The 15,000-nt window shown below is 34.3% G+C and overlaps 2 protein-coding genes across 2 annotated transcripts in view; one reads left to right on the top strand and one right to left on the bottom strand.

The window, feature by feature from the left end:
* Positions 1–256: 256 nt before the first annotated feature.
* Positions 257–2,174, bottom strand: LOC113816832 (uncharacterized). The gene is made up of 4 exons (XM_027368847.2): positions 2,111–2,174; positions 1,795–1,855; positions 1,489–1,650; positions 257–1,143 (listed from the first exon to the last, which is right to left on the bottom strand). Exons 2-4 carry the CDS (start codon positions 1,853–1,855, stop codon positions 956–958), a joined length of 411 nt encoding a protein of 136 aa, XP_027224648.2. The 5' UTR covers positions 2,111–2,174; the 3' UTR covers positions 257–955.
* Positions 2,175–4,236: 2,062 nt separating this feature from the next.
* The window catches only part of cactin (cactin, spliceosome C complex subunit), a 12,194-nt gene continuing 1,430 nt past the window's right edge, over positions 4,237–15,000 (top strand). The window contains exons 1-7 of the mRNA XM_027368857.2: positions 4,237–4,372; positions 8,377–9,085; positions 10,298–10,452; positions 11,382–11,582; positions 12,573–12,765; positions 12,950–13,214; positions 13,721–13,997. Of these exons, the coding sequence (XP_027224658.1) occupies positions 4,299–4,372; positions 8,377–9,085; positions 10,298–10,452; positions 11,382–11,582; positions 12,573–12,765; positions 12,950–13,214; positions 13,721–13,997 (1,874 nt within the window). The 5' untranslated portion in view covers positions 4,237–4,298. The remainder of the gene's footprint in view (positions 4,373–8,376; positions 9,086–10,297; positions 10,453–11,381; positions 11,583–12,572; positions 12,766–12,949; positions 13,215–13,720; positions 13,998–15,000) is intronic.

Here is a 15,000-nt window from a genome sequence, read left to right as displayed (position 1 = left end):
CCAATCCATTTGAAGCACGTATAACCTCGCTCTCGACTTGTACAACCACGCACACCAGAGGTCACGCAGTACTGTTTTTCGCTTTACATCATACCAATTTATACTTGATAACAGTTTAATCATTTGATTTGTTATACAGGTATTGGATATGATGATAAATGATTTGTTCTCATTCGCCACCAAAGTCATGCTGAGAGTGAAATAATGAAAAATACTGATTTTATTGTCAAATAATAAAAGATAAGCAAATAAAAAAAATAAAAATAAAAAACAGATGAAACAATACAATGTCAGCTCCTAATATTTGGTTCGTTAGTCTCGATACTCGACAATTGTGAAAAGATCCCCATATGGCAACATTACCCATGGGAGGGGCTAACAAAAGTTGCGTTCAGCTCTTCATGTAAAGGTAACGATAGTTATTCTTCTGACTGTACATGTATAGCCTTTCAGATATCGATCTGCTGGCTGATACGAGGGTCATAGAAAACGGGGTATTGGTGACGAGAGTATAGAAAACGGGATGATGTAAAGGAGGGTAAATAAAACGAGATGTGGTTGGCAACTGTCTAAAACAGAAAATGTGACAAGTAGGGGAAGCTATGATATTAATAAAATAAATAATTGTTTGTGTATGACACTTATGTTGGCTCCCTCCTCCTTCCATTCATCTGCCTTTCATTCCTCCTTTTTCCCACCATCTTCCTTTCACCCCTCCTCTTTTCCTGCATCTTCCTTTCATCCCTCCTCCTTCCCTCCATCTTTTTCCCCCCTCCCCCACCCCATCTTCTTTTTCTTATTTGTCTTATTCATGAAAAAGACTTCAATCTGTATTAGCTGATGTAAATACATGCGTATCATAAATCAAGTATCATAAAATTTTGGGTTTTTAAAGTGAAAACAAGCATGTATGAGATAAAGAGGCCAGCTGTGAATCGCCCTTCCTTCCTTCCTCTCAAGCCAGAAGACGCGGCAGAACGGCGGGAATCAGCAGGAGAGGCACCAGGAGTAACGGCGTCCCTGCTGAGTTCGTGGGACGGCTGTTGCACAGGTTTCCTTGGCAGATGTAACCCTTGTGGTACACGTACATATGGGGTATGGGGAAGAGTTCTTCTCCGTATCGCACCGTCATTTCTAGAGAATCTTCGTTGAAAAAAAAATACAGACGAATGAATAAGTTTTTTTTTTTCAATCTAAAAGAAAACTGGGTTAGATTAAGAAAAAGAAGAGTTTGAAAGAAAAAGTTGAACAGGAGGAATATGAGTACTAGAACAAAGGTGTGTGTGAGGGAGAGAGAGAGAGAGAGAGATATAAAGAGAGAGGGAGAGAGAGAGAGAGAAATATAGAGAGACGGAGAGAGAAAAACAATAAAGAGAGAGGGAGAGAGAGAGAGAGAAATTTAGAGAGACGGAGAGGGAGAGAGAGAGAGAGTTTTTTGTGTATGTGTGCATCAAAAGGAAATATCGAAACGAAAACCCAGGAACGCACCCCTCGTCTCAGTATAAGCCATGCATATTCCGTGTTTAGAGTTTAATTTCGGCACCTCCGAAGCCACGAAGGATTCCGACACGCAGTATGGGTTGTTGTGCATGTCATGAACAGGAAGAGCAGAGTCGTATCCTATGCACGTGTAGCATTGTGGTTCGGGACCTGTGTGGAAGAAAACAAACATGACTTGACATTCGGAGGGATATCTCTCTTGGAATTTGGCTTCTAAGAGCAATAATAAGTTCTTATATTGTTCAACGATTATCACATTTATTCAACGGTCTTGGGAGATGGTTCTTTACTTACTAGCCTGAACAATGGCAACTAGTGCCATGAGGAAGACGGAGAGAGATTTTGCTATCGCCATCTGACAAGTTGCAGTTCGAGTTGGGGAAAACACGAGACACATGAAAAATATAGTATAAAAGGATAAAGTTAATGATTTTTCCATGTTTACACTATTATTTTACTTTCATCACTAGAGTCTCAAGGTCACTGTACACCCATTTACAAAAAAAAAATCATTTAAAACAAACACAGTAGCAAACAAGCACTGATTTTTTCCATTTACAGAAATAACTCAAAATGGATAGATGTATGAATAACGGACAAGGTAACTCACTTTTCGCTGGCTACTCCAAGCAGGACCAAGCGACGAGTGGCTGTCTTGTTAACATTCCCTTGCAGATTACATGCTACGCCTATTTTTTTTATAAAATTTCGTAGAAGGGGAGGGATGGAAAGATAACAGAGAAATAGAGGGAGGGACGACAGCAGATAAGGAGACAGACATAGTTATTATAAATGTCATCAACGGGAAGAGAAGAGTATCCTATGCACGCGTAGCACTGAGAGAATAGAAAAGGGGAAAGGGCAAAGCGACAGGGAGAATAAATAGGGGAAGGAGTAAAGAGAGGTCAGGAGGGAGATGAGTGGAGGGAACAAGCAAGGAAAGGAGAGAACTGATGGAAGGAGTAAAGCGGGAAAGGGCGATGATGATGATGATGATAACAATGATATTGATGATAATAATGGTAAGGATGATTATAACAGTCATGATAATAACAATAATAAGGGTAATGAGAATGTTAATTAAAATACCTAGATAGTAATCAGAAGAACAATGACGATAGTAATGATCACAATGATGATAACAATAATAATTATGAAAATAATAGTAATAATAATAAGATATTACTGATAACAATGACAGCAATGATTGCAAATATATAATAATAATAATAATTATAACGATAAAGACAGTGATAATGAATGATGATGGTGGTGGTGGTAATGATATCAATAATAGGTGACAATAATAATGATGTTACTCGTAATAATAAAAACAATATTAATAACAACAACAATGATAACAATTGATGATACTATCACTAATATGAATAACAGTAATAATAATGATGATAATCATACCTGAATAGTAATAGTAATAGCAATAATGATAATACTAGCAATAACCATAATAGTAACAATAATGATAATGATAATAATCCTAATGATAATGATAACACTATTAATGATAGTGATAATAACAATAATATTAACAAAAGTAATGATAATGATGATGATGATGGTGATAATGATGATGATGAGAGATGATGATGATGATGATGATGATGTGATGATGATGATGATGATGATGATGATGATGATGATGATGATGGTGGTGGTGGTGGTGGTGATAATGAGGATGAGGATGGAGATGGTAATGATGGTAATGATAATGATGATGGTGATAATGAGGATGATGAGAGATGATGATGATAATAATAATAATCATGACAATGATGGTAATAATAACAGTGACACTACTCCTAATACTACTAATAATAATGATAATAATAACACTCAAATTAAATTTATTACTATTATTATCATTATTATTATAGTCATTATATTTATCATTATTATTGTCATTACTATTATCATTGCTCTTATTGATACTATATCACTATTATCATAATTACTATTATCATTATCATTATTATTATTATTATTATTATTATTATTATTATTATTATTATTATTATTATTATTATCATTATTATTATCGTTATTACTATTATTATTATTATTATTATTATTATTATTATTATCATTATTATCATTATTATTATTATTATCATTATCATAGTTATTATTATTACTATTATCATTGTTATTATTATTATTAACATGTTCATTATCATTATGCTTTTCATGATTATGATAATCATAATAACCATGATGATGATGATGATGATGATGATGATGATGATGATGATGATGATGATGATGATGATGAGGAGGAGGAGGAGGAGGAGGAGGAGGAGGAGGATAATTATAATGATGATGATGATGATGATGATGATGATGATGATGATGATGATGATGATGATGATGATGATGATGATGATGATGATGATGATGATGATAATAATAATAATAATAATAATAATAATAATAACAATTACAGTTAAAATAACAATGATAATGATTATCACTGTGATAAAAGTGATACTAACAAAAAGATATAGTAACCAGAGTGAATGAAACGCAACTGGTTTTCCATCTTTCATACCGTATTGTGAAAATTAGTTGTGTATTTCACAATTTCGACCCCAAGAAACATATGATCCTTAAACGAGTAATTTCATTTTATTATATATTCACACCCTCCAAAGCTACTATCAGCAAAATAGAAAATAAAAAAATTGGCAGCTAAAATGTGGATTTTCGTTCCCCCGGTATACTTCGTAGCAGACGTTGAGTCGGTTTTGTTTACAAACTGAAACGTTGTGTTGAGGCGCAGAATGGGAAGTGAGAAGAAAAAGAGATATGACCGTTCTAGGTCACGAAGCAGAGAGAGAAGAAAACATAAGAGAAGGTAAGTTCATGTGTTGACATGGGGTTTCGTTGACTGATTTAAAGTTTGTAAGAGACAGGAAAGTATGAAATTGGGTCGAATATTTTGTAAGTGCTTTGTGTTTAACCACATTTTTTATGTCGAGTTTATTACCTAATATATGTTCTAAACTTTTTTTTTCCAAGGAAGTACATTTTAAGCTACAGTGATGTACCTGATCCACTCATTTAAGTCTATTCAAGCCCAGAAAGTTGTCATAGATGATGTTAGTAGATTTGAAAACAAGGTACATTTTAGGGATAAAACTGTTAATTAGCTGTCATGTTGAAATGGCACACTGCATAATCTCAAAAACTGAGAGATACATGTCTGATACACCTGAAAGCATTATGATTAGACCCCATAAAATCCAGAATATATATATAGAGCGTATCAGGTCAACATGTACTGTAGTCAACTCATAACCTCTGCCTAGTCAACTCATAATCTCCGCTAGGTAGACTGCACATGCTCATACTCAATATTTGTTTGTTATTAGACATAGGAAAAACAATGTAAAGTATCTTAGAACCAGACTGTAGAGTATTTTACTTGCCCGGGGAATAGTAAATTTTTTCATGCTCGGAAAACATCATTTTGTCTACATTTGCACACACAGATCTGCGGATGGATGATGAAACAAGTGCGCTGAAAGGTCGAAAGAATTTTAGGCACGGAAGAGTATTTATAAAAGAACTAAGTGTGCGTGGAAAGGTACCCGAAAACTACATTTGCGTGGACAGAATTTGTCTGGCATTAGAAATGCTTATTAAAATAACTCTCAATTCATTTTAGGCTGGTGTAACTTTCAGGTTCAGGTTAGGTTAGGTTGGAAAATGAAGGGCAGGGTAAATATTATGATCACCTCTCACAAAAAAGTTCAAATTCACTATAAGATAGGTACATGCCTGTAGGTACAGATACCCATGAAAATCAGGCGGAGGTTATGAGTTGACCTAGCCAAGGTTACAAGTTGACTAGGCTACAAGATAACCTGGGTATGAGTTGACTAGTAACTGTATAGAGTATAACATATCCATAAGGTTATATTTCCTGTAAAGGGTTGTTCCACAACAGTCAGATTGCAGAGTATGGTATCTGTAAAATGGAAATTTGCAGGTGCATAAGGACACTAAAACAGACCGAATTGCACTCAAAATGGGCCAAATCGGAGCTTATAGGAGATTGATATTATATGTTGATGTGAGAAGTGTACTCTATACACTATTAATGTTCACATAATGAAAATTGAGTTAGAATCAGGTCTGGAAATCAATGATTTGTAGAGCACAATTTTCAGTCTCTCCCGTTTCAATTTTGTTTATGGACGCAGTCATATTGAGTGTATGATTGGCAGGCTGGGTTGAAATATGTGGAATCAAATCATTGACAAAGATGAATCTGTGTTTAAAGTACAGAGATATTTTCCAAACACCCAGCCAGCCAATATTGTATCCAATAGGGTTGTACCCATAAACAAACCGAAATGGGAGAGACTGAAAATTGTGCTCCATAAATCGTCGATTCCCAGATCAGATACTAAAAAAGCTCTGTTCTAGCCGAGGTAAATGTTTACAACAGGACCACACCTGTTGGAGACGAAGACCCTGACCACTGTCAACAATGTTGGGGGATCCCATGGGGAATTGGGGATTATTTCATTCATACCATGCATTTTAAAAAGCAAGAGAATGTGTGAAATTGAAAATCAGAGCCAATAATAGTGTTTCATATGATAAAGAAAGTGGAAAATTTATTGGCAAAATTAGATAAAATGGGGATCCCACTGGTTTGATGTAAATAAGGTTTAAAGGCTGCATCACCAAGGAAACTAATGGTCCAAAAACATTGTTATCTCGTACCATCATATGGGGACCGTCCCTAAGTTTGGTGGAGGCAGTTGGGTTTGATAACAAATTCCAACCAATTTGAGGATTTTATGATGAAGAAAATGAAGAAAATAAAAAAATTATTAAACAGTTTTTTGTCTTTTTCATTATTTGATTTTGATATAAGCATCATTGCAGTTGCAAAGTGAGATTTTTCATGCTTTAGCAAAGATTTTACTTTTATTTGTGTGTTAATAATGTGTCTAATTTATACTAAATATAAAAGACTGAAGTATATTAAGACTGAAAATCCTGTAGAAAATGTCAAATACCTCTTTAAACTCATGTGATATAGGCTTATAATTAATCAGATTGTGTTATTACATTAAGAAAAGAAATGTCCATGGGAGAGACAGTGGTGAGTTTATATTTCAAAATAGAAGCATTTTCTGAAAAGTTATTTCCGACAAATAAAATAATGATTCAAGGTTCCTTTGGTAACTATGAATTGCTTGTTACTCTAACTGTTTCTCGTTATCTCTGCACACCTTTACACACGTTTATACATGTACACATATTAGCATACACAAGTACGAGTATGCACGTTTTTATATAGATATGCACGTATGTGTACAGATATGTACTCAATTTTATATGTACACAGACACCAACATAGACATGTTTGCAAATGTAAGCACATGTAGATGCTAGAAAACATTAATACAAATGGCCTGAGACAAGCATTAACTGCACTTACACATACGTAATGTTGCTGAGATTAATGTATACGGAGGTACCATTATAGTTTATGTTGTAACTCTGGAACTAGTCATGACTTCTCCATGGAATAAATGGCATTTGAGAAATGCATGTAGTTTTATAGTTAATAAGATAATAAATTTCCATTGAAGGAAAGATTCTGAAAATTAGCAGAAATATTCTCAATTTTTCCTTTAACTGAAATTTTTGAGCTTCTTTACCGCTACTCGCAAAGAGTTTATATCCGATTTAAGATTAGCCATATTGGAAAGCTAATGGAAATTGCAAAAATTAACCATGGTCTCTTACTTACGATAACCTTTTTTCTGCATGAGATCATATTCCAAAAAATAAAACAAAATTATAGGAAACACATGCAACACATGTGGAAAAACTGGAAAAAGGTTTTAAAGGAGGGCTTTGCCTCTCTTTGGGCAATTTATACAAATTTAGTACCAAAAGGTGCAGAAGGCTTTAAAAAAATAAAAGAAAGAAAGAAAAAAAGAAAAAGAAAAAATTTCCCTTTCATTTCCCCCCCCCCCCCCTTATTTTTAAGAACATTCCCCTTAAATTGAAATAATTCTGCAAAGTCGTACATATTTAACATTCACAGATCTTGGTGCAATTTTTTACATTCTTATTTATAAGGAAGTCTTATACAATAACAATGTAATGTTTGCACATGCTGAATGTCACTGAACAGAGCACGACGTAAAGAATGTCTTGACTTGATGACTGTTGGCTCCAGAGAGGACACTATTTCCATGCTCAGGAACCAATTCCTGCCCGTCGTGACCAGTGGTGCAGATTGTATCACAGACAATTGAAAAGAAAAAGAAAGAAAGAAAAGAAAAGAAAAAAAAAAAAAAAAAAAAAAAAAAAAAAAATATATATATATATATATATATATATATATATATATATATATATATATATATATATATATATATATAGATATATATATATATATATTACTCCACTGAATTATGGACTGCTTAGAGAGATGATACATATTCTCTGCAAGGAATACAGAATATTACCAATTGAATAAAGCAAATCAAATGACAAAGATAGACATTACAAAATGGCTAAAAACTTAAAAATGCTTGTGTAGAAAAAAATATATAACAATGCAATGGGGAGGCATGGAGTCATTGTCACTGCACATGAATGTTCATGTGCACCCAGCCTACAAGCCACACAGCCGTCGGAGTGGTCGTTTAAGTAAGCCTAATGTCCGTATTTTAGGCCATATGTGGGCAGTGAAGCATCTGGTTCCAAGGGGTTAATAACCAAAGCACCAAAGAGATATTCAGATATATGTGGTCAGAAGTTTGCTTTGCCAGATGTTTTTAAATTTGTTACAAAACCTTTAAGACAATATGATTTAATTTTCAGGTCCCGTTCAAGATCTGTCTCACAAGAGAAGAGGTCCAGACGCTATTCGCACACAAGGTCCAGGTCAAGGTCTCCTTCAAGGCACCGTGACAGAAGGGACTTTAAACGAGATCGTCGATCAGCATCAAGGGACAGAGAAAGAGATGGAGCAAAGGCTGGAAATAGGCAAAGGCATAGGTCAAATTCTAGAGGAAGGGAAAGGATGAGGTCTAAATCTAGAGAAAGAGAAAGAATGAGGTCAAAATCTAGAGAAAGAGAAAGAATGAGGTCAAAATCTAGAGAAAGAGAAAGAATGAGGTCAAAGTCTAGGAGCAGGGAGAGGATGAGGTCAAATTCTAGAGGCAGGGAAATACAAATGCAAAGGTCACTATCAGTTGATCGTGATACAGGTAACCACAGAAACCACAGCAGACTCAAAAAGAAGTCAAGATCTAGTTCAGAGGAATCTGTTGACAGAAGAAGGGAAAAGTCTTTGTCCAAGGATAGAAAACAGAAGAAACACAAGAAAAAGAAGAAGAAAACCAAGAAGTCATCATCATCATCTTCATCTTCAGAGAGTTCTGATGAGAGCACAGAAGATGAAACTAAGTTGCTTCAGAGACTTACAGAGGAACGGAAGAGAATAAAAGACAAAAAGGTCAAAGAAAAGGTTGCAAGGAAAGCTATGGAGACACCAGCTGAAAAACGACTGCGTAGACTCCAAAAAAAGGTAGGTTCAATATTTATCAAGACCAAAGGCTTATTCCAGTATCTTTGGGTATTTTGTTTCTGATATGATCATTATTTTCTAAATATGTTTTTGATATTGTGTCTCCATTCTTTCATTATAATAAAATATTGAATTATATTAAAGTTTACCTCATTTGAATACTGGACAGTAAATTAGTAAGCAATATGAAATACAGACAATAAATTTTTAGACTAGTCTAATGAATATAGTAATCAGAAGGCATAATGAAATAGCCAGAAACTGAGAATTGTATAAATAGAATTTAAAATGCAAGTTCTGTGTTCATAGAACATTTACAATATTTTTGTTAGAAAAGAGTCTGTTGTAATGACTTGATATTGATTTTCCTTTATCTCTATTTATCTTTACCCCACATATATTGCAATAACTGATTAGGATACGTAACATGTCTCAAAACATTCCTTATTATTAGTCCTTTTTTTCTGGAAAACTATCAATGAATTACTTGGCTTTTTCGTGTAGTATATATAGAAGCCATATATTGTCACTCGTAGGTTGTGGATTCACTCTCCAAAGCAGGCACATCAGTGTCTTACCACATAAATCAGAATAGATTTATCACACAGGAGGTGCAACAGGCCAAGAAACCTTTGGTCAAAGTTATATGTAATATCAACAGTAGGTTTTTGTGAATTTTGTTACAGATAGATGGTTCCAGAAGTGATCAGCCACTAAAGAGTTAATTAGTAGACACTAGTGACCTCACCTGATTTTTCTATTCCTTGAATTTGCAGGAAAACTTTTTTCATTTCAAATGTTATTAATATTAATACAATTATGATTATCATAATGTTATCAGAATAAACAGCAGTGACAGGTAAGCCTTGATGACTTATGGAACCATCTATGGGTGAACACAATAATCAAAAACACATGGACATAGCAAGCATAGCCTTCCATCTATGACCATTGGGTTAACCATTAAGTCAATCATTATTAGCAGTTTTGTTATTGATTTAATGATTGTCATTGCTATTTCATTCATATTGGTATCTGCAGGAGTTTGGTTGCACAACCCAGCAACTAAGATCTGTTAATGTTCAAGTCCCACATGAAAATAACATACCTTCATCATTTGTAGATATAATATCTGCTTGTTTTGTTGTATTTAAGTTTGTCTCTCTAGCTTGCTATCTATATATATTCACAAGTAATATTTTCCCTTCTTAGGAAGCAAAGGAAAGGAAACGAAAGGAAAAGATGGGTTGGGACAGTGAGTATCTACATTTCACCAATGCTGACAATCCCTATGGTGATAACAACCTTCTGGAGACCTTTGTGTGGAAAAAGAAGCTGGAGAAGGAAGGCTTAGCAACTCTGCCAAGGTAATTTTTTCTGTTGTATTAGTTGCATTCAAAAAGAATGATTATATAATTGCTAATCAAAATAATGGGAATGGGGGATTGCAGAAGACATATGGAAATGCAGAATACCTTTGATATTAATTTTTTCTCACTACTCTAATTAACCCAGTGCTTCGTGGGAAGTGTGATGCTCACAGTATTTTTCTGTGAAATTTATCTAAATATAGATAGCTTCACAAGTGCTAAGCCATCTAGGAGTCAGGTAATAGGCTACGAGCCCACACCTGATTTTCTCCTTCAAGTTTTTGTGATTTTTTTTCCCCTTCTTTTTTTATAATATTACTAATAGTAATGCTGTTATTATTGTTTATTATTATTATTATTTACTATTATTATTATTATTATTATTATTATTATTATTATTATTACCATTATTATTATTATTGTTATTATTATTATTACTATTATCACTATTATTATTATTATTATTATTATCCTCATCATTATTAGCATTATTATCATTATTATTATTGTTATTATTATTGACCTACTATTTATTAGTGTCAATAACAATACTATTTACTATATAAGATAAGATAAAAGGTTTTCAAAAATCAAAGGAAAGGGTAAACAGGGGAGATAATTGAGACTAGTAATTGGCATTGGTGACTAAGAATTTATGGAGCCATCTATGTAAACGTACAATTAACAAACTGAACTCACTCTGGGTATGGCATGTACAGAAATTGATTCAAGTTGAAATAGAAATAATAATGTATTTATGATAAACACAATAGAAATCCAGATTTGCAGGGATTCTCCACCTGATTATTTATCTTTATTATTTATATTTTTATACTGTGGTGATTCCTCAATATTCCTATTTTCAGTAACGAAAGGTGAGAGGCTTCGTACAGCTCTTTGTTTTATGCACAAATTTACCATTTCAGGGAAGAAATTGAAAAACAGAATCGCCTCAAGATGGATGAAAACAGAATGGAGCTGGAAAAAGTGAAGAAGAGACGGCAAGAGCGTGAATTAGAGCGGCAAGAGCGGGAGAAGATGATGGAGTTGGAGCAACGCCAGAGGGAGGCTGCGCAGTTTTCACAATTCTCCAAGCAAGAGGATCAGTTCCAGCTTGAGCAGGCCAGGTGGGATTTTCATAAAAGAAAAACTTAATTTTATTTAATTCTTTATTATTGATATTATTATAATAATTGTTATTATGAATCTGCTTTTAGATATATAGGTCTTGCTATTGTTCTTTTCACTTCAAGTGCTAAATTACCTACTTGAAGGGCTGAATTGCTTGGTTGAATTTAGTATAAAATGTAATCCTTTTAGTGCCTTTTTTAACCCCTAGATCCAGGTGACATTACCATTATGTTATGAAAAACCTTGGTGTGTGTACCAGATGACTTGAACATACTGTCATGGAAAAATTTGGCTGAGAGCCTTGATGATAGGAACATGCAATCATGAGAATTTTGGCTTAAGGCCAGGCTGACAGGAACAGCAAACCTAAAGTCCTAAAATTTCTTGGAGAGTGATTAGGCTCAGTAGGCTTTTAGGAAGAGGTTCTTGCATTAATATGCAAGTTTAGAATATACCATCTGTGAGCCATGACTGGAAGAGCACTGACTCCAGGGAGGACAATCTTTCTGTGCATAAGATCTTATTCCTGCCAATCAGGGTGTGTTACAAAACACTGAATAATAATAATAAAATTAATAAATAGACACATAAATAACACTAGTCTACATTACTTTCATTTCTATGTTCAAGATCCTATTTGTGCCATCTGGAACAGCAAATCAAATGACCAATATAGACTTTTAAAACAGGCAAAAAATAAAAAATGCTTATACAGGAAAAGAGATAACATTGTGTATGAACTGCCTACAAGCCACTCACCCATGAGAGTGGCCACCCAAGTAAGCCTAAAGGCCCATATTTTGGGCCACATGCAGTCACTGAGGCCACCGGATCTAATGGGTTAATTTATAATAAAGAAATGCAATATATTAATTAGTCTCCATCCCCAAAGTGCTAAATTATATACTTGGTTGAATTCAATATGAAATGTAACTATGTCAGTATTTCATTAATTTGTACATGTGAATTACTCTCCATTCCTAAAGGCTGCGGTCACAAATTCGAATTCAGGATGGACGAGCCAAGCCAATTGATCTTCTAGCGCAGTATGTCAGCTCAGAAGGTGATGTGACAGCAGTTGACATGCATGAACCTTACACGCATTTGACTGGGCTTACACTTGTTGATCTAGAGGATTTGCTGGAAGATATAAGAATCTATATGCAATTAGAAAAGGAGGTAAGGAAAGGCAAATTTAGTTTCAGTGACTGTTGTGTATTGAAGTGTGTGCCACATCTTTTAGTGCAGAAATTAATAGCTTTTGAGCATGTAAGATATTTACTTGTGATTCTTAAATTTTTCTAATTTGCTGAAGGGGAGACATTGGTTATATTTTCTGATCTGTTGTCATAAATGGTTGCAGAATATGAATCAGACATATTGGACTGATTTAACTATCATAGTGCAAGATGAACTGAGACGTCTTCGTCAACGCGACACAATAGAAGATGCAACAACACACCGACAAGGCATCCACGCTGCTGTAGCATCAGACGTATCAGCTGTTTTCCAAAATAAGTCCCTGGCAGAGTTGAATAAACTTCAGTTAACCATAGAAGCAAAATTGTCAGGTCCCACAACAGGTCTTGATGTTGGGTACTGGGAGTCACTTTTGTCTCAACTGAAAGGTAATTACAGTCGTATGAATCTGAAATTTAGAATGTACTTATATCTTATATGTCATATAGAAGCTGACAGACTAGATAACTATTCTTTAAGAACAAAGGAATTATGCAAAATTATCTGATATTGATTATACATACATGGCACCATATATGATTAATTCAGTTATTGCTTTTATGCCAGTAACAGGAAAATATTTATATGACTAGGTTTCTTTCATGTGTGTGTGTGTGTGTGTGTGTGTGTGTGTGTATGTGTGTGTGTGTGTGTGTGTGTGTGTGTGTGTGTGTGTGTGTGTGTGTGCGTGCGTGCGTGCGTGCGTGCATGCGTGCGTGCGTGCGTGTGTGCATGCGTGTGTGCACGCCCATATGTGAATCCGTCTGTTTGTCTTTATGCTTATATAAGTTCACAGGTTAAATTGAAAATATTTACCCTATTTTTTTATGGGAAATAAATATTGCATCTCTTCTGCCTCTATAAGTGATTTTAACATGAATATTTGAATCCTCAGCACATCAAGCTAGGGCCAGACTTCGTGAACGACACAGGGATAACCTGAAGAAGAAGCTGGAGATGCTAAAGGCAGAGCAAGGGGTGAAGGAAGAGGAGGAAGGAGAAGAGGATAATATACCTGAAGAAGCTGATGAATCTGAAGACAGCAGCAGCAGCAGTGATGAAGAACCAAGGAGAGAAGTTAAGGTGAAGGAAGAGGTGGAGGAGGATGGAAACCACAGTGAATATGAGGCAGAAGAAAGTACAAGAGAGAAGAACAAAGAAACAGAGGAAGAGTAAGTTTTGTTTTGCTTTAGATAATTTTCTTCGCTATTTGTCAATTGCATTCATTTTTTGGTGTAATGCAAGTATGAGAAGTAAGAGATTATATGTGAAAACTCTTTGGTTAGGGGGACCGAGGTGGATAATGACGCAGATGAGGAATAGTTATTTTTTACAGAAAACATTATAATGCAAAGAGGTGAATTTATGTTTCACTCTTGTATATCATGTACAAACCACTATATGCAATATCTAAACAAATACAGCATTTCACCCTGCCTGTACTTTTTATGCATATATTATATAAGTGAAGGAAATGTGAAGCCATAAAAAATTCAAACATTCAGTGTTTACTACATTTTTTACAAAATGAATATTATCAGTTTCAAGGACAAATGATATTTGTTTTATGAGCATCCTTCCCAAGTATGGCATAAATTATATGGGCCATGATTATAGTAGTTTTGCCTATTTTTTTTTATATCATTAAAATCAAACGATGAAATTCAGAATGTGCAACTCAGTATGTACAGCAGAACTGCACAATAAATATCATTGGCATTGGTAGTGAGAATAGTTTTGTAAGATGTTTTGGGTCCCAATTATATACATGGAAAATACAGCATAAAGAAAAAGATTTTAAATATAAACAAAAATTGATACTGTGCCCTTGTAAAAGTTATGAATGTATCTTAGACTTAATTCCCTTCTGGAATGCTTTACTATTTCTTAAAAGTTTCATTGTGAAGGAAATCAGATGTAGAAATTAATCTATCAAAACAGAATTTAGTTGTAAATCAGGCATAGATGAAATTATATTGATAAGTGGGAGCAGGCCTGTGGTTAAGGGGAAAGCAGATTGATGATATATTGCAGCTAACATCTTTCAGGTTTTAGCATAGGCCTATTTTGATATATCCTAAGGGAGTTCATTCATATTTTTGGTATGAAATATTGTAATATAAATATTTTACAATTTTTTTCACAAATTTATATTGGTTGATGGTTATTTCCTGC

This window comes from Penaeus vannamei, chromosome 18 (genome assembly GCF_042767895.1).
Source record: "Penaeus vannamei isolate JL-2024 chromosome 18, ASM4276789v1, whole genome shotgun sequence".
NCBI classification, from domain to species: domain Eukaryota; kingdom Metazoa; phylum Arthropoda; class Malacostraca; order Decapoda; family Penaeidae; genus Penaeus; species Penaeus vannamei.
The sequence above is the reverse complement of the archived record's forward strand: the minus strand, read 5'-3'. Positions and strand labels throughout refer to the sequence as shown.